The sequence below is a fragment of the Calonectris borealis genome, chromosome 20 (genome assembly GCF_964195595.1).
Source record: "Calonectris borealis chromosome 20, bCalBor7.hap1.2, whole genome shotgun sequence".
Taxonomy (NCBI): Eukaryota; Metazoa; Chordata; class Aves; order Procellariiformes; family Procellariidae; genus Calonectris; species Calonectris borealis.
Window position 1 is genome coordinate 7,227,872 of NC_134331.1, and position 24,067 is coordinate 7,251,938.

The 24,067-nt window shown below is 45.0% G+C and overlaps 1 protein-coding gene across 1 annotated transcript in view; it reads right to left on the minus strand.

Annotated features, from left to right (window-relative positions):
- The window catches only part of CACNA1G (calcium voltage-gated channel subunit alpha1 G), a 173,969-nt gene that overhangs the window by 21,993 nt on the left and 127,909 nt on the right, over positions 1 to 24,067 (minus strand). Inside the window, exons 20-27 of the mRNA XM_075169670.1 lie at positions 22,702 to 22,770; positions 21,642 to 21,826; positions 14,790 to 14,916; positions 11,375 to 11,500; positions 10,675 to 10,764; positions 9,872 to 10,085; positions 7,361 to 7,411; positions 1,262 to 1,413 (exon numbers count right to left, since the gene is read on the minus strand). Coding sequence (XP_075025771.1) covers positions 1,262 to 1,413; positions 7,361 to 7,411; positions 9,872 to 10,085; positions 10,675 to 10,764; positions 11,375 to 11,500; positions 14,790 to 14,916; positions 21,642 to 21,826; positions 22,702 to 22,770 — 1,014 coding nt within the window. The remainder of the gene's footprint in view (positions 1 to 1,261; positions 1,414 to 7,360; positions 7,412 to 9,871; positions 10,086 to 10,674; positions 10,765 to 11,374; positions 11,501 to 14,789; positions 14,917 to 21,641; positions 21,827 to 22,701; positions 22,771 to 24,067) is intronic.

Below are 24,067 nucleotides of genomic sequence, written 5' to 3' on the forward strand. Positions count from 1 at the left end.
GCATCCTGGGGTATCCCACCACCAACCCCTTTCAGCACCAACATGCCGAGCAATCGTTAGTTTAGATATAAAGCTCTCTGGTATGTTTAGCCTTTTAATTATCTGCAGGATCCCAGCCGTCAGTCACCCAGAGCAGGGTGATTTTGGGGCCCTGATTCAGCAGGGCTCTCAAGCATGTGCCTGGCTTTAACGGTGCTGTCATCTCAGCACAGCCCAAGCTTGGAGTTATTACCCAGATGCTGCATACCAGAGGCTTAGAGACAAAATGTTATTTTCCTAAAGAAAATTAAAAACAAAAGCCTGCCCAACATTTTTATAATACAAGAGAAAATGTAGCTGCAAAACGACTGCGGCAAGACGCACGCCCTAGAGCGATTCCAATACAGGCTCCTTAGCCAACAAACTTTTTCATCACCAAATGACTGAATCATGCAATGAGCCTTCCAGGGTATTTAAAGGTGACCTGAACAAAAAAAATAAATTGGGCTTGTGCCCTTTCACTTTTTGGCTTCTTTATGATAGGCTGGCAGATATTTTTCCCCTCGCTTGCATGTCTTAGTTGTTTGGGTTTTTTTACATTAAGTATTCAAGTCCTGTCTAGTCTTAAAGAATATTTCCTCCTATTGTGTGTTATATTTATTCATTCTGAAAGTGGCTAATAAAAATAAGTACAAGTTATATGGCAAAGGCAGCTATTTCCATTTCATTCTTACGCACAAGAGACTTGACATCCCAGGACAGGCTGTTTTTATTTTCAGAGTATGACAAAGACCCAGGAACTGAGCACACTAAGATATTTAAAAGTATTTTAAAGACCAGCATGGAATCCTGTGAAAATTGGGCACTATGGGACATTGGGGATTTATAAGAAACTTTGCAAAAAGAAACATTTTACAAATTCTACTCTTCTTTTTCCTTTTTCTCCTTCTTTTGGTGGAAAACCTAAGTCAAACGGAAGATTTCAATGACAATCTCGTCTAGCAAACCAAACAAACCTGCTGCCATCCTTGTTTTCAAAGCAGTCTGTTTGCACTTAACTAGAAGGGAAAGGCGCAACGGGATCCAGGTACCAAAAGGCACAGTTTGAGCTGGAAGCCAGATGAAGGATGGTACGCTCCATGGGGCAAAGGGCCAGGTTGGGCATGGTGAATGGGGGCCCCGAGGTCTAACAGCAAAATTGGCCTTACCTCTGCCCATCAGCACATCCCACCACGGCTGAGCATGTCCCCCCACTGCTTTTTCCCCTTCTCTGTCCCAGTACCTTTGGCTGCTGGTAGTGCTCCATGGCCATGGTGATCACGTTGAGGCCGATCACTCCAGTGATGAACAAATCCAGGTAGTGGCTGGTGCACATCTGGTGGATCAGGAGGCGGAAGCGGGAGTAATCCGAATAATAGGGCTTACACTGTGCTTCTGCAGCGGGGAGGAGGAGAGCAGAGAGGCACGTCAAGTCATTTCTCTGCGTCTTTCTGAAGTCAACGCACCCTCACTTTCCAACTCCGAAGATGATAAATCCTAGACTGATTACAGCAACATGCTGTCTTTTTTCTTTTTTTCCTTTTTTCTTGCTGGCATGTTACCATTTTTAATACACAGCAGGGCTCCCGTCATCTTACATCCATTAAACATCTTCAGGGGGACATGCATTATACTCAGCCTTATGGCATCAGGGATGAGGTGAGCTGGGACTATTGTGCTGCTAAAGAATGTTTTCCCTGTAGGGAAATTTAAACTAAGTTTAAATTAAAACAACAATTTTTGTTTCTGCTGATCTTGAAAGATCTTAGAAGTTCCCAAAGTATCCAAAGGCCCATTAATGGTCAGATGTTGGGGACAGATTTTACTAACAATGGCTTAAAAATACAGGCCATTGAGTTAGCGGTTATCTTTGAAAGAGAAGTAATTCAGTCATATTATGTTCTTTGCAGTAAACTGCAGAGAGAACAAAATTCAACACTTCGGCTGTCAGAGCCCTGAAAAATGGTCCATAAAAATACCAAGGAAAACTGATCAGTCAGCCTTAGCGATTAGAAAATAATGATCCTCCGTTTAGACAAGATTATCAAAGTACAGATTTCACTGTTCAACACATTCCTGTGTTCGGCTGCCTCAGGGATGACACATGCTCTTTAGACCCCGAATGTTCCTAGAGATAAACTCATTTACTCACCTAATCTCTAATGAGGAAATGCCAAGGCTGAGTATATAATTCAGTACAATTTTCAAGGAGGCATTATAATGCAGATTGAAGTGGAAAGGACTGTCTTGAATATGTCAGAGTATAATATTACTCTCATAATTAGATGATCAACTGGTTATGAAAATTATTGAGCTGTAAGAATTACATGGTTTGATATTTAGTGCTGCTGAGCAAATGTACAGTTTGATACATTACTCCAAGCAAAAAGTTGGGCAGAACGAAGCCACGAAGCACAGGTTTGGGTTGCCCTCCGGGAGGACTAATTTCAGAAGATTAAATTTTGCCTGGAAATAGAATTCACTTTGTCAATAGCCAATGACATTGCAATCAAACCCATAGATTTAACGGTTTCATGTGTTCCCTGTTTTGCAACAGGATCCTGAAAAATCAGAGTTTTGTTTGTTCCATAGAGACAGACCTTTCCCTTACAGCCCAGGGACCAGAAAGACAAATCACTCAGCAGTTTTATTCTGTAGAGGTTTGGAATGCCCAAAATTCTGCTTCAGCGTCATCAAATGAAAGGCAGTATTAATATTCACTTTGTGATCTGCAGTGTGCTTTAGGTGATCTGTACCTCAGTGCTAAAGCACAATATCGATGAAAAGGTCTATATAATGAATTTTCATGCTGAATCTATTCAGTGCTTACAAAAAAGCAGACTGGTAGCTGCTGACTCACTCATAAGACTTTGTCAAATATCTCAGAATCTGCATAAATCTCCATAAAGTCGAGATATCTCGATCACATTATGCTAAATTATGAGTAGCAAATTAACTAAAATGTTTGAATACAATTAGGTTAGGAATAGGACCTATTTTTATGAACTAACTTATCATCTCAGAAAGAAACAGCATCGTAATTGGATCACTTCTTCTACATTTATGTATAATTCACATTCAAAAAGAAAAATGTCAATGTTTCTGCCTTTTCTTGCAGTGGATTTACTTATGAATAATTACACTGGAATTCAAATTTTTCTTAGCTTTGACGGACAGGTAATTCCAAATCCTACAGAATAGCACTGACGCCGTTAGAACAGAGAGAGGATTTTAGAGAGAGGTTGTAAAATGTCTCCTGTGCAGGGTTCCTGCACCTGGATTAGCCAGTGCATGGCCTCATAAGCAGGGTTGCTACTTGTTCATGTATCTGCCAAGGCTCTCCCCCTTTGCATCCCCCCTATCCCAAACGCCAAAGCTCCTTTTCACCTTTCCCAGCACATGCCCCCAGGTTTCCACAGCCAAACGTCTCTGGATGCTGCTGTTCCAGATGCGCTTGCAGCCTTAGAAAATTACCATTAGTAAATGTTTCATCCTTCCCCGTTAACTTTGTTAAGAGGAGATTTGTCAACCCTGTTCATGAATCATGCCACCACTCGCCTCACCGGTCGCCGTGTGCCGGCCATGCATATTAGTGCAATACAGATACTACCGTGAGATGAACCACACACAAGCTGGCATGCTGTCCGAGGACTATAGATAAAGAGCTACTGTGTGTAGGTGGGCAGGGAACTTTCTGAACAGATAAACCATTTTCTTGCTATTGTATAAATACCATTTATTTAACCCCACCTGCACAGTTCTGCAGAGAAGTTGGATGTTGCTCATTATAATCATCCAAGTGCAAAGCCCGTGTCCCCTATCACACAGTATCGTTTCTAATTATTGCAGTAAAGATCTAAACAATACCAACATCTTGGGAAATACAGACAGCTGTTAAACTCCAGGTGGTGAACTTCACAACTAACACAACACCAAATTACTGTACTGTTACAATACACTGTGTCAAGAACAACAAGAGCTCTGGGTTAGTCTTGGTTATTACTGGAAAGGTTAACTTGGCTTCCCGGCACACATGGCGTTAAAGAAAAGAGGAGGAGAGCAAATGAACAAAAGAAGAATTGGCAGAATGAGAATGTCAGAAGACGGGGAAATACAGCAAAAGCCCACTATGAGACATCAGGCTGGTGAACAGGGTGTAAATCAAGCTGCTTCACCATGGCTGGAGGCCAGGAGTGGGGGAGAGGGAGAAGTGGCTCAGATTTAGATATCGTTACACTGGAGAAAATCAGCTCAGACAGTGGAGCCTGAGCAATCTCCTCCTAACCCAGGCAGGAAGGAGGTTTTGCAGCTGGTTGAGAGCTGGCTTGGGAGAGTCCCACCTGCCCGTTCATCCTGGGCGATGGTGCCTAAGGGGACCGCGCCAGCAAGGGGAGCGGGTGCCTGGCATGGGGGGCACTCAATTTTAATTTATCATTTTTATGGGCTCTCAAGTTGTTTCCCAAGCAGACATTCTGTACTCCTCTTGGCATCATCCCGCGGGATTATAATTGATCCCCTTGGCAAGGTCTGGGAGGCAGAGCACAACAGCCCCAGCTTGTGTCCTGGGGTAGCCAGACTCATCGCCGTCCTCTCCTGCCCCTTTGGAAAGGCAATGACCATTGCTTTTGCAGGATAAATATTTCCCATTCCTAAGCCTGCTCCAACTTCTCCCTTCGGCTTCGGCAATCACAGCCCAGGTTTGGGATATTAAGCCCTGTGCCCCTGTTCGTCTGACAGCTCTAGGACGTGACCTGCGAAATGGCACCAGTGACCAGCAAAGCAGCGCTGGAGGCACCCCTGGTTTTGCCAGGCAGTGCCACTGCCAGCTCCCAGAGGGTCCCAGGGCTCAGCCGGTCTCTGCCGGTGCTGCCAGAGATGGGGCTGGAGCCACTCTCTTCCCATTAACTGCATTTTCTTGGGGGGAATCAGGCTGGGCATGCGGCTCCGAAATATCTCCGAATAGCGGCTGCCTCCGAATATAGCCCTGTCAAGAGAGAAATTGCCACTTTCCCCGAGGTGGCTTTTGAGCCGGAGGTGCGTGGGCACAGGAAATTGGAATTCACGAGAGTGGGACAATTCCATTACTGTCTCCTCCAGCTTCTTCCTTCTCCTATAATAAGGGAATTAACTACTTTTCAGGTCTGAGTATATCTGGAGGACAGTGGCAAACCAGTAAGCAATGAGCCCGTGACGCAGCTGGATTTACAAACTGTATCAAGAATATTATTAGGTTAAAAAGTAGTTTGCACTGAAGGAACTTCTTTTATTTAAACACAGCATTTTACTTGGCTTTTATTGTACTGAATGGATTTATTAAAAAAAAAAAAAGCAAAATGGAAGATGATAAATTATTTCCACTGAGAAGATTCCAGTTGTGATAGAATGTAGACTTGAAAAAAAAAAAAGGAAAAAAAAAAATTATAATATCTCGCTAAGCACCAGGCAGCAGCACGCGCGCACACACACACACACACACACACACACTACTCCATCTTATCTTCACAGAAAGAGAAAAGAACCCTCTGTAAGTGCAGAGATGTGTGGAAGCTTTGGGGTCACAACTCCAGATTTTTCACTGAACCACGGGAGGTTCAGCTACAGCACCCGGGACTGATTCCCTCATATCCCCAACAGTCAGGTTCAGAAATAAAACCTTTCTATTCCCTCACACCGGTGCCTGAAGAGCAGCATGGCACATTCACTACCGCTGGATCCAAAGAAAAGACAACAAAAGGAAACACAAAGCACAGACCTGACAATTGCACACGTTTTAAAGGCAAACTCTAAGAGTCTTTCTGAGCCTGCGTGGGATAACAGAGGGGTTTGGAATGAGTTCAATGCCTTAAAAATAAAATAAAATAAAATAAAATAAAATAAAATAAAATAAAATAAAATAAAATAAAATAAAATAAAATAAAATAAAATAAAATAAAATAAAGACAGCCAAGGTGTAACCTGTTAGACCAGGAGAGGAGTCACAATCAAATAATAATAAGAAAAAATAAACAGACCCCCAAACCCAGTGACAACACCCCCCCCTCCTGCTGCCCCTGTTTCGCAGGAGAGGACAGGAGGCCTACCAAGAAGAGCAAGAAAGAAGGCAAAGAAATAAAAATACCAGGAATGGCAATGGGAAGGAGATTCAGGATTTATTAAAGCATGTTGTGATAAATTCCAACAAGGTCTTAGAAATATAAGGTAAGAACCTCGGTCTCCCTGCATTATCCTCTGCAGTGAAAGCCGATAGCCCTCACCTGGCAATTTTTATTTCATCAAAACTCCCTGCAATATGTGAGAGATGGATGGAGCCCTGCTCCCATCTCAAGCAGCGGGAGCTTGTTCACAGGTGAGAGTTTTAATGGCACAATTTTCCTAGCATATTATTTTTGTCAAAAATTACAGCTATATTTGTTTCTATGTTGGCGCCTCTTTAATTATTCAGGCTAATATTCTTAAGTTATGAATTAAAAAAAAAATGCTTGCCAGATCAAAGCTTCTCCTAAAAATAAAAAGAGCAAGGGACAGATTTGCAGCCCTGAGCACTGTCCTGGCGAGGGGGGACGGGAAAGGGAGATGTGAGCGAGCCCTGGTCGGGGTGGCCAGGTCAAACCCTGAGCAGTGTTCAGCCCAGCTGGTCCATCCCCACCAGGACCTGGAAAAGCTTTGAGGTGGCATCTTTATTTCTTTTAATTCATAAGATGCCTCATGGATCAAGTGACTCTCAATCAATACGAAGAATGTACAAGCTGGGGAGCACAATGGCTAAACCCCATGTCCATGGTGAGGGTTGGTGTGGGGTTGATCTCTCCGTTAAAGCACTGAGGCTCTGCACTATTCTGAATTTTACCCTGCTGAAAAAATACTGTGCCTCCCTGAAGCATGGAGAAATAATGAAATAACCTCCCTAAGCGAGACTGCCTGCCTTCCAGATACCCTCCTGCAAATTATTCAGAGACTCCTAAGTTGGTGGTTGGAAAGCTAGAGTAAACAATAAAGGACCCATTTCACAGTCCAGTCATTATTTTCTAAGAAAAAACAAAACCAAAAAAAAAAGGAGAAAAAAAAAGCCATGAAAATCTGACAGTGTCTTAATGAAAACCAGGGAAAAAAAATACTGAAGAACATAACATGATCAAGGGGTAAATTAAGGGTTTGCAAGTGTCAGTCCTGAGCCAGGTCTGCAGACCTGCAGTTCAGAATGATATGCGTGTGCCATGAAGTAAGCAAACGAGCTTTGCACCACACACACGGTTTAGTGGGATGCCTCACAGCAGCGGTGGCCAGCCGTTAGTGACACAGCACTGCCATTCAAGTGGGACGAGACGTGCCGACTTCCCAGTACCTTGCACTGCACTGGCTGAGCTCTCCATTAATACATCATCCAGCATTAGATCTAAAAGAATGAAACGGCATTAATCACCCGGCAGGACACATGGCAAGACTTCCCTTCCCCTTCAGAGGTCCCTACGGCTCTCAGGCTCTCCATTGCCTCTACCAGGAACGTTTCCTTGCGGGAACCTCTCGTTGTGCATCATGGAGGGTGGGGTCAGGTACGCGGGCTCATCGTGAAAAAGGAAGGGCTCTTGTGCTTCTCCCACGTAGAGAGCTGGAAACTCCAGAGATCCCTGAGAACCCCCGCGCTTGACGATGATGAAGGAGAAGACACTTCTGAAGGACAGACTTTGTACACATCCTACTGTGCCAGCGCACATTACAGCGACCACTCCTGCATCTGCCTACATCTCACCGAGCTGGGATCTCACATACTTTTCTGCTTTTCAGATGTTCAATTGGGTAAATGCATTTGAAGAGTCTACAATCAAAAATGACTGTGCAACCAGTTAGATGTCTACGCCCTTCTATGTCTGGCATCCACAGTTTGGTTTGGGCATCCGGGGATACTCAGGAAGCCCGGCTGAAAGGAACCCCCATGCAGCTGCTGGCATAATCAAAGCCCTACTCTTGATATCATCTGCAAGTTCCCACCATGCAGAATGAAGCTAAGCAATGACATCTGTTGCCTCCGAGGGCAAAGCTGGACACGGTCAATTAAAACCAACGTTCCACTGAACGCGAATTGGAAAAACTGTTCTGAAGTGATTTGGAGGGCTCCATACTTTGCTCTTGAAAGGTTTTTATGGTGATTGAATACTCAGCAATATTTGATCCTCAGTAAAATAGCTGTTTATTGCCTCTTTAATTAGGCATTTCATAGGACTGAATGAGTAACTACATCTCCAAGGATGGTTTGTGATTCCTTCCCGCTGGGAAATTGCCCAGACTTATGTCTTTTCTTCATCTAGTTCCTCCAGCACTATAAATAAGGTCATTAATAATAACTAAACATTTATTTTTCTTCTACAGAAATGTCTGCTTTCCAAAACTGCAACTTTAAATAGGGATCTTTCTATCCAGCCTTTAAAAACATTTTCTAACTCATCAGCCTGAAACTGTGTTTGGGAACTTGGACTGACCGAAAGAGCTTTCTAGGCATTTCCTTGATGTGAAAAACAACAAAAAAATTTTTTCCATCTGTATGAGAACAGTCTAACGTGTCCTCCACCACTCCTGAGGGAAGTCTCTATCTTTCCACTGACCATCGAGGAAGCCAGGCTCTCGGCATAAACCAAAGTTTCATCTCCAGACGCTGGTGTGATACATCCTATTGGTTATAAAACCTGTGAAGCTCATGGGATTTAAAGAAGTGACCAAAGGAAAGTGCTGGGTAAGTGCTGAACTGAGAGAGTCTGAGACACCGTTGTGGTACGTGGTTGCACAATTAAGCCTGTCACAGCTATTAAACACCTCTTAGACTATTAAAAAACATAAAACAGACAATATTACCAGCTTTCGGAACAGGCGCCTGATCAGACAGCCTCTTAAACAGTACTGAAGTCTGTCAAAGGTAGAGAAGAGATGTGAAAAGGGACAAGGAGAGAGCAGCAGGCGGACTGACCAGGGAGGGAAAGCGTGAGGCCATGGACACGAAGGGCAACAGAGAAAGATCAGTCAGAAGAGAGAGCGTGCGAGAAGAAGAGTACCTCCGACCTGTGGCCTCTGGCTGACTTATTTCGTACTTATTCTACCAAATTGAAAGAAAAAAAGACTAAAAGACAAATGTCAGGTTGGAGACTTTTGGCAGAGCGGAGGTCTGGCCTCCTTTCACCTGCAAAGCCTTCTCTAGGCAGGGCTGCAAGCTTGCACATCCAGTTTGGAGTTTGGTTCAGTTTGTATCACTGCTATTTTGTCTCGTTAGTTACTCTCCTCAATTGCTTTTTTTTCTCTAATCTGTATTTCTCAAGCAAATGCATTGATATGTTTCTCTAAGGAGTTTTTAAGCATTACTAGAATGAGATGGCTCCATTATTTTATTACACTCTTGAATAGCAGTGGTGCTACTGTGCCAATAAATAAACCTGCTTGATAAATGGGACAGGTAACATCACTGTGGCATTACAAGGCTGTAATAAACCAAATAGTGAATCCAGTTATCAGCAATAGTGCTCATGACTCAGAAGATTTATGGTGCCATCCGGCACTGCTGATCTTTGCAGTTGTCACTATTTGTGTAACACTGAGCTCTGCTATCCGAAAAGCTCCAGGTCTGATCACTATTATATTTTAATTTAAATAATCTCCAATGGAAAAGTCATTGCAAATCATGCAGCCATTAAAAAGGCTTCCATGGCTCCTTGCTCAGCCTAAAATGACACTATTTCCTTCATGCAAATTTTATAGCTGGACATGCTTTTGGGAGAAGAATGATCACCAGACGCGAGGCAGGGAGGGGAGGGAGGAGGGGATCGTGTGGAAGGTCAAGCAGGACTCAGAAAGATGTGGAAAGACTACCGACCAGCCATCTGTTTCTCCTTACTCCTTCTCTTTTTCTCCAGTCGGCGAAGCCTCTTCTCCTCCCGCCTCTTGGCTTCTTCCTCCTCCTGATGCTGCCGACACTTGTGGAAATTCTCCACCACCACCCCCACGAACATGTTGAGGACGAAGAAAGCCACGATCAGCAGGAAGGAGATGAAGTAGAGGAGCATCCACGGGTTGTAGTTCATGACTGGCTGCAAAGTGGAGGAAGGCAAATGTCAACTGAACCTCAAAAAAAACCAAAAGGGAGCAAATTGATACAGCTGCCCCATCCCCAAAACCCGTGGGTGCCCCTTTGAGGCAGCTCAGTGTGCTCTGCTCTTCCTGAAAATTAGAGCCCTCTGAGACATTTTAACCGAATGCTCCCAAAACACAAAGCACGTTGAGGACAGAAGAACCACCTCTGTTCTGCCAACAGCAGGACAGAAGCATCCTTTGCAGCTATTGTAAGTCCCTCACTGAAAACCTGAATCCACACAAAAGCACTTCTTTTTTCCTGAAATGTCCAAATTGCTTAAAAAGTCAAACCATTCTTCAACAGGTGTGGTTCTCCTAACACTAGTTACACCAGTTGTGTTGCAAAATCTGTAGGCAAAAGGCTAGGTCCAAATCCAGACTTTTCACTTGACTCCTTGTCACGCCCCAGGACTTGGGTTAAACGGCTCCCTTGATCCCAAGCCCATAACCCCATTGGCTGCGGAAGCCAACAATATTTTGCAAAACAAGAGCCAAAACATGTGACCTTTGACAACTCATTTCTTACAGCTCTGCTAGAGCACGTACCTGCTGGTCAACTCCCACAGCATCTAAGCCATCGTACATGATATCCACCCACCCATCCTTGGAGGCCAGAACAAAGAGAGACATCAGGGCCTAGAAATACATGGGAAAAAAGTTAGACATAGTTGCACTAAAGCTTTTTTACCTGTAACATTTTACTCCTCTTTGCCCTTTCCTGCCTGGGGATTATCATTACCTGTCTGATAATGGGATACTGATGTCCAAGGTTTCTCCTGGCAGCAAAAACCTATCAATGTCAGCACCTGGTTCAGCAATGAGCGCTAATTCGGAAACCACAAAGCCGAAGACAAAACCAGCTTCATTTCCACCCTCCAGGTCTCTACTGCTCCCGACTAATTAGTCCTTACCATGCTGCTAAAATAAGGCTGTGTGGCAGAGATAGTTGAAAGTGTCCGGCTCTATTAGACAAGACCTTCTGCAAGATATATTTGGTTTGTTATGTAGCAGCGAAGCAATTAAGTACTCCACAAAGCCACATGTGCTTGTTCTGTTCCGAAAAGAAGTGTATGCCTGCTTGGAAACACTACCTTTGGGATTTACAGAGACAGAATGCTGTGTATGTGAACGGAATATTTACTGCGACTGGTAGTGCCCTGTAAGAAAATCCCATGGGATAACAATGCATAGGTTTTAAGTCAAGGAGGTAAAGGAGCAAAGAAGCAGATTACCATTCTATTAATACCTGGCCGAGATTATCAAAATTATACTTGTGCCGGACCCATTTGTAGCTTGCTTCTGTACAATCCGATTTATTTGTGATGTTTCTGGTGTCCTCCCCCTGGCAGACAAAAAACTTGCCTTTGAAAAGCTGCAAAACACGCAAAGAAGAGAGGAACTGTAAGGGTTCAGTCCACAGGATTTCTCTGCAGATAATGGGCATTTCTCCTGGGCCCACACCATCAGAGAAGTTAAGGGAAATGGCCTTATTCGTGCTGGTTATTAAGTGCGAGCAGCCAGTATAATATGCACCTAATGAGCAAATGCATGATTTCACATCATTTAGGACACCCACCTCGTGCATTAGGTCGTCTGGTTCATTGGTCTGAGACTGGCCTAAAGGCCTTTGCTTCTGGGTCGCCAGCTCAAGTGTAGCCCCAACTAATAGCCCAGACCAGCTAATGGCTTCTTACCACGAGTGGAATGACTCCGGCGACTCTCAGCCCACTTAACGATGCTGGTTTCAAGAGTCACCGACAAATTAAGTGTAACAGGGGCCCTCTGTCAGCAGAGAAAAGGTGACACTGAAGAGGTTAAGCTCTGCTCTTACGGGTCACAAGCGGACACGTCGGAGAGGAGCCGAGCGGCTGCGAGTGACGTTGGGCTCTCGCTGAATCAAGACTGCTGTCAGCCCAGCTCCGGTCTCTGATCCTGAATGCTGTTCTCCAGCCGTCATTAGGCTCTGCAGTCCATGCAGGGGTCTCTGAAAATATTCCTCGTGCAGAGCTTAAGGAGTCAAGCCCAACTGGTGCTGGGTACCTGATCCCGAGCTTATTTCCTTTGGTGTAAACCAGGAGAGACGCAACTCCTGGGGACTCGGCTCCTGATTTACACCTGCACGAGGAATATGAGCCTCCACGCACTTAATTCTAGACCTGGCGTTTCCTGCGCACGTAATAGAGAGTGGCAGGAGATGATTACTGCTTCAGACAGGGTGATTGATGCTAGCAGGATGGATGGTATCAGAGCCCGGGAGACATCCAACAAATCTGGTTTTATTTGCTGACAGAAGCTATTGACATTACTGTTTTGGGGGAAAATGGCAGCCTGCTCTCCAGGCTCCTTAAAACACCACCTGGGTATACAGAGAAAAGATGCTGATAGTTTTTGATCTGTTGTCCTAGACAAATATCAGTAGAAATAATAGCGAACAAGATAAACCCACGCATTACTCCATAGGTTTCCTTCAGAAATCAACAGCAGAAGGATGTTCTCTAGGCATGCAAAATTAATCACCGCTCAATGCAGTCATAAGCTTCTGGATGTAAGAAGAGAAGTATTCCCTGATCTTTCCATGGAGAAACACTATCCATGGGTAAGGCAGACTGGGGAGATATAGCCTTCACGAAGAAAAGTTTTAATTAAGCAGGAAGGTAAACAACTGTTTTTAATATATTGTCTATAAAAATAACTTCTCTAGGAGCTGGACTGCAATGCCACTCAGGTGGGAGCAGTAACACAGCTACTAACGGGGTTTGGAAATACAAAGCCCCATTTGCAAAAATGCTGACCCCTGACAGTGCTTCAGATTTTAGCACTTCCGAAAGTGAGAGACCCAGTGATTCCTACGGTACTTATTTTATCAATCTGTTTCTTGTGTCTTATTAATGACTATTCATGTGTGGACAAGCTCTACAATAAAAATAGTCTTGCTAAGAGGAAACACTGTTAGAAACCTGGACGTCTGGATTTTAATAGCATTAAAAACCTCTAGTTTGATCCCCAGTTTATTTTTACATGGGAAAACCAACTGTAACTTTGAGAGATCATCTTTTTATAGAAAATAGCTATGGCCCTCATCTTACACCTAATTAGCAATAAATATTAACTGAGAATTTTGCATCCTGAATACAGGATCAGTCTTGCTTCTATCTACCACTTAAGCACATCAATAGTCAAGACAATTTAATGTAAGACTGCAAGCCACTAGGGAAAGCAAGCACAATTAGCAGGGAGGAAATTCAAAGAGCATACTGCAAGTTTTGTTGTTTGGCATAAATTTTCCTGTGTCTGAGTTTTATATTGTTTTACGGTATATGCTTAGTTTTATGAATCTGTTTAGTATAATGGATGGATGTTGTTGTACTGTAATGCTAAGCCAATCTAGCTGCTGAGGTGGTTATGGATGGCATGATTTCCTTCTCTGTTTATTTTCAATGTTGTATTTATTATTTAAACAGTATATTAGTACAAAATATTATATAAGCTACCTTTCCAAAACAAAGCCAAACAGAGCTGCTTTCCAAAGCTGGCTGTGACAGATCAGATAAACTTCAGAAAGAAATAAGTGTTATGTCAGGATATTTATATGAAACAGTCTCTTCTTCTTAGGTAATGAGAAACCAATTGCATTGGAAACTCTGCCACTTTTCCCCCGGGTTCCTGCACTCCTGGGACTGAGGATATTGCCAGCAGAGCAGACTCAGAAATCTCTATTTCTGCAAGCTTTCAGTTATACAAACTGTCAGAATCTGAATGAATCTCCAGGTCAAGGTCTCTCTGGAGTTTACAAACCAACGATTTCAGCTTTGAGAGTTTCTATTTCCCCATTGGTTTATACCTAGAAGAAAGGTGGAGGGGAGATGTCCCCGTGTTATCTCCCGGGCAGAACAGGAATGGGATTTAACAGTTTTCCTAAGCAGAGTTTTTCTGGTGGTACATGTCATGCCTCAGGCCCGACCCTTCTGTGGTGTGGCTGGGGGAAGAAAGTGGAGAAATATCTTGATTCACAACCCACTGCAGGCAGAGCAGAAGTCCTTGTGGTGGGGAAAGAATGAAGAAAGACCATTCCGTGCCTTTGAGGGGGTCATCATGTTGGCTTTTGTATCACTGCATGCAACAGGGAAGCTTCAAGAAAGTTCGGCACATCAAGTGACACATAGCCAAGATTTGGAAGTCAGGAATAAATGTGTCTTGAGAGCACTAGGAAGGCCACGCTGTGCTGCTGGGGTGGGGACCAAGAGCCGCGTAAACCCTTGGGTTTGAGTCATTCCAAGCTGTTAACTATGGCAAAGTTATGGATTCAAAACCAACACTTTTCTAGAGCTGGGCAGAGGACCTCGATGGAACCAGAGAGAGGCAGAACCAATCCCACTGCCTGGCTCTAAACACTGCTCCTTCAGCTATGGCTAGGGATGCATGTTGCTGGGCCACTGTTGTTAGGTTGTAATTGTTAATGAGGTTTTAATGGCTGACCAATAATGGGAAATCTGCTTCCTCCTCGCTAGGAGCAAGGAATGTTCCCCAAGAGGGCCAAACAGCCCATTGGTTCCGTTTCAGAAAGGCTCCTAGTGTGCCCATTGGTACAGATACCCAGATGTGGGGCCATCTGGGGCTCGTTACGACTTTGGGTTAGGTGCTGAGCCTTACAGGGGACTCACCTGAACTCCCAGGATCCCAAAGATTATGAAAAAGGCACAGCAGATGACCACGATGTTCCCAATGGGCTTCAGGGATGACATGAGAGTCTCCACCACCAGCTTCAGTCCTTGGGCTCGACTAATGACTCTGTGCGGGCAAGTAAATACAAAAGCTATGTTAGTCCTGTTCTTGCCCAGTTCTGCCTCCTATCAAGATAGAAAATGTGGAAAAAACAGCATTAGGGAATTTTTTAGAATGGCAAATAACTCAAAAATCATGATTGAAGAAGCAGTTCTGGAAGATTGACCTTGTGAGATTATGGAGGTGTTTGAGAGAAAGGGGTCTCTGCCTACACATACAGCTTTGCATAAAAGAAGAGGAGGAGGAGACCACGTGAGGAGCCAGGCCAGGAAAGTCACTGGCGAAAGACCTAGGAAAGGAAGATATATAGGCTAGTCCCATATTTTTCAAACTTGGAATGATGGTTTTAATCTAACCCACTACCTATTCTTGCTGATCAGCATCTTCTAGTTATCATTCACTATAATATATTCAAGCCTTGGCATTTTCCTTTTCCTATCATTTAGTCCAAAGAGCTCTCTAGGTTTCCAGCCTTGATCACACCTTCCCTGGGATCTAGCCTCTTGGTTTGGGCCATCCACAAACACACACCTTTATGCCTGTAGCCTGTCCAGACTTCAAAGAGAGGGCCTCCCAGTGTCCATTGCTGCGTAGATTTAGGCAAGGCTCTTGATTTCCCTGTCTAAGTCTGTGAAATGGAGCAGCTACTCCTACACAGCTGTCTGCACATCTGTAGTGATTATGATATGATATGATATGATAGAATCATAGAACCATAAAATGGTTTGGGTCGGAAGGGACCTTTAAAGGTCATCTAGTCCAACCCCCCCAGCAATAAGCAGAGACATCTTCAACTAGATCAGGTTGCTCAGAGCCTCGTCCAGCCTGACCTTGAATATTTCCACAGATGGGGCATCTCCCACCTCTCTGGGCAACCTGTTCCAGTGTTTCACCACCCTCATCGTAAAAAAAAAATCTGTACGTGTCCTTATAGTGCTGCTGTGTACAGAGACCTGAGCTACCCATCAGTACCATCACAGTCTCTGCTTTATACCCAGTGTACAACCTCAGCTACTGAACCAGTGGTGTCCTCCAGGTGAAACTTCACCAGCAAGACGACAGACATCTAACCTTATTTCTGTAGCTCCTCTCCATCTGGTACCACACAGAATTTCATAACAGAGGATTAGATCATACGGGAAGGTTGGGGAGGAATAACGTGGACATCATGACTGAAGCAGATTAAAAAAAAAAAAAGGAGAAACTGTACTATACTCTCAAGGACAACACTACAAGGAAAGAACAAGGCTTGTGTGATTTGGAGAAGCCATCTCACCGTGCTGGGCAAGATGAAGGAGGTATTCAGACCTGAAGGTGGAGAGCTGGAGACCCTTGAAAGGCATCTGAAGAGGTTGCATGCCTCCCTCCTCTTGATGCCAACTGGAATTAAGCATTTCACTAGCACTGTAAATCAATTTGCACCGATGCCATAAAAAGTGTGCTTTCCCAAGGCAGAAATAGCTGTCTGCTGTGTAAGTCAGAGGGAGGGAAGTGCCTGTGTGCTTCTGGGTACCGGCTGGTGACTCCCTTGAACACTTGGCACTCAGAAGTGCCACAAAATTCCCCACCTTCTTGTTTCTGCCTGGTTCTCTCTCTTTTGCCATGGGAGTCCTCTCACCGCCTCTCCCATTTCGCCCCAAGTCTGGCTGCACCACCTGAAGCACAGCTTGGAGTTCTGTTGCCTGGAGAGAATCCAAGTTCTCCTCCTCTCTCCCCCATCCCAGGCTATGGTGCTCCCAGCAGAGGTCCCCGTGAACACATCCACATGCCCGACATGCATGGCCTTAGCTGGGACCCCAGCCAAGCCTGCACCAACCCTCTCCTGCCCCGGAGCCAACAGGTTTAGCAAACTGCAGAGATCAGTGCACAGGTACCAGGTCTTTCAAAAACTGTTGGCTTTAAACAGTATCCTGAAAAGCTAAAAATTATTTCCCTTTTTTCTGGTTAAATATTTACTTAAAATGTCAAGGGTAACTCATCAATTATCGTTTTAAAAAAGAAACAGATGGTGCTATTTTTATCCACTCCTTTACCAGTGAAACACAAAAGGCAGATGCTGCTGTTCCTCACGCTGGGTGTCTCTTCCAGGTTGCTGCTGTGGCTCCCTAATTCAGATACCTCGGCTTTCCTGATGCTCAGATCTGGGTTATTTTAAGGAATGAGCTGGGGGGCGAGAAAGCTCATGGAGCAAAGGCTGCTCAAGGCTGAGATGCCCCAGGAGACCGTGTGGACCCCATGCAGCCATGGCAGTGTGGAGACTGGTCGGTGCAGGCTGCCAAAACTGCCCACGTGAATGAGCCCAGGCTGAGGTCCTCGCTGGGGCAGCTGCGCTGCTGCTGCCATGCTGTACCTGCACCGAGGCTGAGAGCTGAGCCGAGGCCAGCTAGCAGAGGAGGCTGGAGGAGGTTAGTGTGCTCGACTCCATGAGCTGATTAATCCAGCCTAATGGGCAGTATCCACAAGGCAAGGGCTCTTCCCACTCCATCTAAGTGCGCAAAGCAAGCATTGGGCCAGGCAGTCTAAGGCTGAATTGCTCTTATGGATCCTCAGATGGTCTAAAGACCTCACCATCCCTCACATATTACCCTCACACAATCCTGGGCGAAATACTACAACTGCCAAACTACATATGGGAGGGAAACTGAGGCATGGGAGGACCGCAAGCCATGTTCTCAGAAGTATGCAGGCACCTCCTTTCCAATTATGTCAGTGGAAATTAGGTACTCTGGTGCCTTTAGGGATCCTGACTTAGGTATTCTGCCCACTGTCACACAAGATGGAACCAAAGTCAGGCCTTCTAAATAGAAGGCCTGTGGTCTAACTGCTGGAGCATCCTTAAATTTTGGGGAACAAGGAAGAAATTTAGTCTCCAGAGTCTAACGTTGATAATTTTCTCCAACACTTATTAAGAAAGCCTATTCTAGAAATAATAAAGTGATTTCCCTTGTGAGATACTATTTGGTATCCAGCAGAGAGAGAAAATAGGAGGTTACTCGCCTGACTTCGCGAAGTCATGTGTGTTGAGAAAAAAAGTGCTGAGAAACTGCAGCATTTGGCTGCTTTCAGAGTTTTGATCAACCAGGGAATTCCTCAAATGAGAATGCATGAGGATAAAAGCTGCCACCAGTTTAGCTCCATGCCAATGCCATTTCCAGCTCTGCAGGGAGAGGAGACTTTGAAAAGATTTTGAAAAATAATTCTTACTAATGAAAACCTTCAGATCTTGGAGCTGCCTCAGACTAAGGGCCTGATCCAATGTCAAGGCAAGTCCGTGCAAAGACTCTTGCCGCTCTTCCGAGAGTCTGATAACTCTCTAAGAAGTGCCAATGAAATTCTCAGCATTTCCAGATTATTAGTGTCACCTCCAATATGTCAACATACAGCATCCCCGCACCTCATCAATATCGCCCAAGGTCCTGCTGGTATCAGGCTTGTAAACTCGTATTATCTGACCCACCACTCCTGCAATTTATTGCTGAAGGATGCAGCTGATTTGGAGCCCTCCGGGTGTGCCAGAGCCATAGACCTGCCAAGGGTGCATTCAAAACAATTCCAGTCTGCATTAGGCATATGACAAATGAAGAAATTGAAATGAGACCATTTTCTTTTTTTTCAGTGTGAAGAAATGTTAATCCCTCGAGTTCCTCCTGGTTCTACTGGTCTCAGCATTCCCAATGCTGTTAAACCCCTGGTGTGAGACACTCCAAACCCACTGCCAGCCTCACCCCAGCTGGATCACATTTACTAACGTTAAGCCTGCTAGTCTGATCAGAGCTCTCAGAAGAAGCAGCAGCATTTAGATGAAGTAGCAGATCAACGTTAATGAAGACCTTCCTCCACAGATTAAAAAAAAAATTAGCAAAGGTGATAATATGATAGATAGAAGAGAGTCTATGAAATGACTATTTCATACTGCAATGGTATGAAAAGTGAATAATTTATCCATCTGCTTTGGAAGTCAAAGCCCAGGCTCTGTAGAGAGTAAAACAGCCCTGAAGTCCATCCACATTAATTCTGAATACATTTTCAATTTTGATTTCTCTTGTATCTTAAGCTACAACACTTGATCCCAACAAGAGCAGGTTGAACGCATTAGGAAGGAATGTTATTGTATAAGCAATCCCTCTACTGGCTAAAACATCAGAGGGTCATGGAAACATCTTTAAATGTCACTCTTTTGTGAATGTATTTTTGGAATTCTGGTCATAAAGCTGGGCTCAAATCCTCATGGATTTAATTTGGAGGCTGATAATCAATCATGCAATCAAAAGCCCATGACTGGCACACAGGCCAAGTTTTTTTAATGCCTGTGCAAGAGGCACAAGCATGCGTGATTTGTGTGCTGCGTAAAGCAACGGGGGTGTTTTCACAGGAGAAAATAAGAGACAGAATGAGGGAGGTTTTTTGAAAGAAGAACACCTTCAGACCATCAACCAGGAAAGCCAACGCAGAGACTACGAGGGCTGTCCCTGCCCTTGAGATGAGTGTGACACACACAGCCATGGCTTGGCTTCTCACTGAGGGTGTCCTCCCTGCAGCCCTGTCCCCAAATGCCCACGGAAAGGGAGGACAGAAGGAGCTGGGTTAGCTCCTCCGTGGTGGGGACGGAGCATTCACTTTGGTCTCTGCCCTGCGCTTTCCTGGAAAGGAAAAACTGGCTCGGTCTCCACTGCGGACTTCACCCGGACACGGGGACTGGAGCCATGGTGTGCAAAGACCTCAGGTCGCCTGTCCCAGCTGCCATCCCGTGTTGATCCAGCTGAACATCCCAGGCAGATCCCCGAGCCACACGGCGCAGCCCACGGCAAAGGCAGAGTGGGCAGCTGCGGGCAGAGGCGTGCTCAGGGCAGCCCAGATGTGCATCGCAGAGGCAGATGGGTTTCCACATGCGGAGATTTATGACTTACTGAAAAGCCCCCAGTTTGATGGCTGCTTTTTCATTTCCTACAAATCTAATTACAGGGGAATAGAACTGATTGTGAACATATTTAGGGAATGGGCTTGTTGCTGTCTTTTTACATTTCCTTTGTAGTAGAAAGCAGTATGTTGGCTGAAAATATTCACACACTCTCTTGAGAAAACATATCAAATGCCAGCAGGAATAGAATAGCAATGGAAGAGCCTAATCCTGCACGTGCTCCAGATGGCAGGTCTTCCTCCAGCCTGCAGTTACTCCGTGGATTGTTCCCCATAACTGCAGACTACTTATGCACATAGGTGACTGCAGAGAAAAGGTCTAGTAAACGAAGACCCAGGTCCTGGCCAGGCAGACCTAGAGATCTACAAAGAAGCATACAGGGCTTTTACTAGGTCAGACAGGTGACAGCAGGGCTCAGCACAACTCAAGCCTCTTCCTCTAGATCTGATTTAACCACACTACCTCAAAAGAGAAACTTGCATTCCACAGTTCAGAGGCGGGATATCGATCCTTCTTTTACCCAGAGCTATCCAGATTATTCTGTAGATTTTCTTAACATGGATCAAAAATCAGCCAAAATGGAAGAGCAGAGCAGATCTACTGAACCAGCAGCCTGGCAGAAACTGCCTCCAGAAATTACAGTTGACATGGAGATGCCGGGAGACACATGAAGAGAAGAAAGTCTGAATTGGAGTCACGTAGGAAGACAGTCTAGTCATATGGTCAGGGAGCTGAACCACACCAATGGCGCTATCTGTCCGGATAAAAATGATTAACGCAGCTCACGTCCTAAAACTCACCAGGCACAACATACACATAGCCCAATGTAAGAGAATGACTTTCATAGCTGTTGAGAATATTTGAAAGATATACGTATAGGCACAGCCATTGTTATTTAGACTTATTATTCACACAGGGGTAGTAAAACATCATCTTCTGTCAGAAGCACGGTCCTATTTTTCTGTCCTGAAAGAGAAAATCCTGACTCAAAGTGAACCTTTTATGAAGGAAGCAGTAGTAAGGTATGACAGGCACACAAAGATGCTTTGAGCAGGAAGGTTTATTAGCTGCTGCGTAACAAGAGCAGCAACAATGGTATTAAAGAGGGACTGCATTTAGCATGGAGAGAAACCTTCATGCCTTGGGGTACAGGACAAAACAGATGCCTGTTTGGAAGAGGCTGCTCCTTGGGCAGGTTCTTGTCAGAGGGGTGTCTGCCCCCGGGGCATGGATACTGCCCGCTGTCAGAGATAGGGGACCAAGTTAGCAGGACAATTGCTTTCATCGTGTCTGGGCAATTTTCAAAATAAATGTCTCTAAAATTAATGGGGAACTGAGGGAAAAAAAGCTTCTTTGCATTCTAGGTTAAGCAACAGTTTAGTCTCCGCTTCCTTAGAAATGATCTGCCACCTGCTACTAATTTCCTTCTTTGTTACGAAAGCCATTGACTGCCTGAAGGAAAGGGGGAGAAGAAGCTGTTAAGCTGCACTTTACACAGAGCAAATGAGAACACAAATAGCAGGGGATGTGTGTTTTAATGAGCAAAAGAGGCATTGATCAGTTTACTACTGCACTTGGGGCTGGTCCCGAAACACAGCGAGCGCCCGGAGCTCCTTGTGGCTCTGCAGGACCTGCGGACGCTCATTGTCTGCGGAGCAGCAGGAGGCTGGGCACAACGCTGGCGACAGACGCCGTGCCCTTGTCTCGCCTGCCCCTTCCCTTGCATGAATGCTGCTGCTTGCGGGAGAGGCTCGGCTCCCCGTTTGGCACACACCCCCTACACTTTTTTAGGTCTTCCTCGTCCTCTGCTTACCTTAAGGGCCGCAGCGTCCTCAGCAGTCTCAAAACCCGTAGCATCCCCAGGATTTTCGTGCCGCTGTCTGACACCATCGAGACCAGGATGTCGATGACGGAGATGAGAACCAGCACCCCATCTAGCACGTTCCAGCTGCTTTTCAAGTAGGCTTTCTCCCCAAAACACAAGCCTAGTGCCACCACCTGCCCGGACACCAAGTTGCAACAAATTATGACTATCGCATCCAATATGTTTCTTCCAGTTAGCAACCTGCTGAGAATGCATTATTTACAGATACAAGTCTGTGAGTCCATTTGCTTCCCAGTATAGAAGCCTAATTAGACAAATCAGCAAAGTGTTATATTACAAGAATTGTAAAAATACCTCTGCAGAAACATCCCAGATTGTCCCTTATAGCTGATATATTTTTAATGCAGCTAAACCTAGCTGCACAAAACTGTTCCTAATGTGTTTAGCTCTGACATAAAAAGTTTGATCGTATTTTATTCCTACAGACTGCTGGAGTAAAGGTTCAGCGTGGCTGACCCAAAGCAATCATTTACAAGCTTTGCAAATAAAGAAACTACAGAAACTTTCAAAAGAAAGAGCAATTGTTCTGCGAGATGATTATGAATTACACAAGAGAATTTACAGCAATGGGTTTCTGAGCCTCCTGCCTCAAATCCAGCAAAATGTTTCAATGTGCTTAAGTCTCTCCCTCCTCAGGAAAGCACATAACTGCTCAGGTTGTTGGGGACAATTGGTTGTTGAAGACAATGGGACTTACATGTATGGTTGAAGTTAAGCATGTGTTCAAGAGCTTTGCTGAATAGGGAAGGATTGCTGAATTGAAGCATCCCATTGCTCATATAATGGTGTAAATCAAGAGCAACTTCAGTGAAATTGTTCTGATGTCAAACGTGCTCAGAATAAGGCATGTGGCGGGTGTTTGAATATGATTCAGAAGAGGAAAATATACACCTCGCTCGTAGCTGGTAGACCTAGGGGTTTTGCAAGTCCACTGTAAAAAAATATCACTAATATAATACAGGCACACTTATCCTCCAGCTACGTTTACCTTAACTGTCATCTCAGTCAGGAAGATAACTGTAAAGATGTAGTTGGAGAGCGTTAGGAAAATCCGTTCCTATAAAAAAGAAAATGAGAGACAATGTTTTATAGCCTGCTCTCCACAGCTGTACATTTCCCTGTGCATATTTGGGTGGTTGCTAACTGTTCTCCTGCTTCTGTGCTGAAACCAGTCTCGGACTGTTTGGTCACAAAGCGGGGAAAATCCAAATATTTAGACAATAACACTCCGCACAGTTCAGCACTGCCAGTGCCCGGGTCTGTGTCAGCACCATGGACAGGGGCAGCCCCCGGCACCTGCCCCAAATCCCCCCATTTGCCCCCAAATCCCCCCCATCTGCCCCCAACCCCTCCCCGCCCAGCAGAAACAGGGAGATCTTCCCCCCCTTGGAGCATGCTTGACAAATCTCTACCTGCCCCTCACCTGCGGACATCACCGCACAGTGCAAATATCACTGAGCTCCCAATTCTCCTGGAAATTAAGTCAATATTACAGTGGCTGTGCTGCAAGGCAAGCAGGACCCATGGGACACGGAAGCGCAGCTGGCATGAGTTGTCACAGCTCCACCAAAGCCAGCGAAGCTCTGGGGCTTTACACCAGCTGAGACCTGCCCCCAAAAGGTTGATTCACTTCCCCAAAGCCACAGGCTAGACGTGGGCGTGAAGCCCAATAGCCTCATCTCGCAGTCCCCTGCACTATCCACCAGACCATGCAGTCCTCACTGCCACTGTTCTGCAATAGCAGCTAGTGATTACAGATGAGACCATGGACCGGTTCCCTATCTGTAGTTAGCAGAAACCTTTCTTTTTAATGATGATCATTAAATAAATTACACTTTTCCCTAATCCCTGAACAATCTCTGATTGCCTGCGCTGAGAAATGGACAGCAGAAGGCAGAGGCTGGAGGAAAGATGACGCGTGTGCATGTATGTATGTGCGCATACAATTGAACCAGCCCCAGTTCTGCTAATAACAATTTTGGATTTATTTCTGCCGCTCCCTACAGAGCAGTCCTGTAAGAGATGCAGATCTCTCACTCAAAATGAGATGCAATTTAAACAAGACAAAACACCTTGGCAACTCTCTCGCTTGCCAGATCATGATTTACTGAAAGTGACTCAGGAACCACAGAGTAGCTTGTTTCCATACTGGGTCCATAATTAATTAGGTCCTAGACCTGCACTGATTGCGTGAGCTGTGATAGGAAACATCACCGGCCGTTAGCTGACTGCCGCACAAAAGACTGCTGTAGAGGTGTAGGCAGTGTGCAGGAGAAAGAAGGTAGGGACCTGCTTGTGGAGCTGGAGATAAAACAGCAATAGCATGGAGGAGAGACTGAGGATATTACTTTCCT